The 2695-nt window shown below is 37.5% G+C and overlaps 1 protein-coding gene across 1 annotated transcript; it reads left to right on the forward strand.

Annotated features, from left to right (window-relative positions):
* The first annotated feature begins 1646 nt into the window (after nucleotides 1–1646).
* Nucleotides 1647–2443, forward strand: LOC107669334 (claudin-4-like). The gene has a single exon (XM_016461502.1). The coding sequence runs from the start codon at nucleotides 1724–1726 to the stop codon at nucleotides 2288–2290; it is 567 nt and encodes a 188-aa protein (XP_016316988.1). The 5' UTR covers nucleotides 1647–1723; the 3' UTR covers nucleotides 2291–2443.
* Nucleotides 2444–2695: the final 252 nt, after the last annotated feature.

Consider the following 2695-nt stretch of genomic DNA (forward strand, 5'->3'; position numbering starts at 1 on the left):
TAAGATCTAGTGATTCTCAAATTCAACCTCATGGCATGCATAAGGCAAAGTTTTCAAAATCCATATGTAAGCTAGCTTGGTGTTACACCCCCACCCCATTTGTATGTTGCTTTCGATGAAAGATGCTAAATCTCAAATCAGATGTGGCTCTTGCAGGGGCAGTTGTGCAAACCTGTTAAGTCTGTTAGCCAAAGGGGTAATCAGTCTTTCTTTTTAGATTCAAATCAGACCAATCTACCTTTTTGCAACTGACGTTAAAGTTATGACCAGTCCTGAAGTAAAAAAAGATGAGTAACTTTTTAGTCTAAGCAGATAATGCAGCTGGCCCAGAGGTTTGACATTAACATATCATGATTTGAAACCTGCACCATAGGAGCCATACTTAATAGCTGCAGGGCAAGTGAAAATTATCAGAATAGAATTATGTATATTTGTAGGCAAAAACCAGGAAATTAGTTTGCATTTTACACTTCCAGTTTCATTGTCCTGAAGTCAATGTTTTTTTTTTTAAATGGGTTTTTGTTTAAATGCCTGAGATAACGACTGTGGTTAACAAACTAAGAGCTTTGCAGTTTTATTCAAAGACATATACATCAGTAATCCTTGTGTGTGTGAGTGTTTTAAGCTCTTGTCTTGAAAAGGTTGGTTGCTAACAAGTGGCTAAATGAGAGGTTGTTGGGGGCATTAAACATCGCACTGAACGGGAACTCAAAACCTTCAGGGAAAACATTTGTTTAAATAAAGAGTTGATGGAAGCTTAGTCATGTAACGGTGGTATAGTTTGTTTACAGCCTTCATTTAGCTTTTTAAAATTCACAAAAGTTGTTTGTCACAGACCTCATTTTCAGCAATAATTAAAAAAAAAACTTTTGTCAAAGGGAACCAGGGCTAAGCTCCAGGCTAGCCTAAAAATATGTTACTGCAGTGTTCTATAGTTACAAAGTGTCATTTGTTCATAAAACTATATATGACTTCAGAAAACTTGGAAATAACATTTTTTGGAGCATATAGTCTCTATGAACTGTTGTTTTATGAAAACAAATGAAAAATAAACCGCATACAGGTTTGGAATGAGCTTTAGGGTAGTTTAGTAGTAAATAAAGACAGAAGGCGCATCCCAATTTGCATACTTGTGCACTATTCTGCTGTTTTTAGTATAAATAGTGCGAGTAGTGTGTTCACACTGAACATTCCAAAACGTAAAAGTGCACTTAAAATGCCTGGAAGATGTACTTAACTAAAATGTATAATGTTGGACACTTTATGCACTCAACTGCCGCAGCTTTATACTGGATGAGGAAGTGTTCCTGATGTTGGATGACAAATTAATCTTATATAATTCATACACTATACTGTTGAGTACGTAGAGTACAGTGCATCATTTGGGACACAACTAGAATTTTTATTTTGGATGAACTATTGTTTTGGTGAAGCCATGCCCAATTTCAGTGTTTTCAATTTAGGCTAGCTGTTGCTTAAAATAATTGAATTGTACTTTTTCCATGAATCTGTCCTTATTGTGGCTTTACTGATTAGAAGAATCAAGTTGAGCAGGAAACTCTATATGGGTCTCCTCCCCTTGCTTTGCTTTCTCTTTGTTCAAATACCAATACCTGAGGTACAACAAGGAAGAGCATTCACTTTGTCAATAGTCGTTTGCGCTCACAACTACAACGTTTTTCCTCCCTTTTATTGCAGATGAATTGGCTTTGTTCTGTAAAAGATGAGGAGACGACAAATCTTGGCTGTATGTCTGGCTGTGTTGGGCCTGTGCGGTACTATCCTGGTGTGTGCATTGCCTATGTGGAAAGTGACGGCCTTCGTGGGAGCAAACATCGTGACAGCACAGGTTTTCTGGGAAGGCTTGTGGATGAACTGTGTCCTACAGAGCACCGGTCACATGCAGTGCAAAGCGTATGACTCCATCCTGGCTCTTACTCAAGATCTCCAGGCAGCTCGAGCTTTGATCTGTGCCTCTGTTGCAGTCAGTGTGGTTGCCATTGGACTGTCCGTTGTTGGAGCCGACTGCACCAACTTTTATAGAGAAGAGCGGCTTAAAAAGACTAACACTGGAAGAGCAGCTGGTGCAGTCTTTATAGTTGCAGGTGTACTGTGCCTTGTTGCTGTCAGCTGGTCGGCATATGTTATCATCGTGGACTTCTATAATCCTCAAGCAATAGCGGGGAGAAAAGGAGAACTGGGAGCCTCCATCTATGTAGGATGGGTGGCCGGTGTTCTGCTGATTGTAGGTGGTGGGCTGCTCATCAGCACATTCTCCAACCGATGTTGACCAGATGTGTTTTAAGCCTTAAGTAACTCAAGTGATGTTTGGATTGTGCAACTTTTGTTGTGAACATCTGACTGTTAGTACAAATGCGTTTATATGGTCACAAATGAGCTTTTTTTATTAGTGATTTATAATATGTTAAATAATATAGGCAAGGCAAGGAAAGTTAATTAATATATAGCAAATTTCATACAATGGTAATTCAAAGTGGTTTACAGAAAGAGGATTAAAACAATCAGTAATCATAAAAAGGAAAAATCATAATCATAATAAAATTAAAAATTATAATTAAAATAAATTAGCTAAAATGAAAAATTATATATTAAATGGACATAAAAGGAAGATTTAAAAAGAACAGTGCAGTGCAATCTATACAGCAGAAAAACAGTGTACAAAAATATTTCTTCT

Source organism: Sinocyclocheilus anshuiensis, unplaced genomic scaffold (genome assembly GCF_001515605.1).
Source record: "Sinocyclocheilus anshuiensis isolate Anshui unplaced genomic scaffold, SAMN03320099.WGS_v1.1 scaffold180, whole genome shotgun sequence".
In the NCBI taxonomy this organism is placed as follows: domain Eukaryota; kingdom Metazoa; phylum Chordata; class Actinopteri; order Cypriniformes; family Cyprinidae; genus Sinocyclocheilus; species Sinocyclocheilus anshuiensis.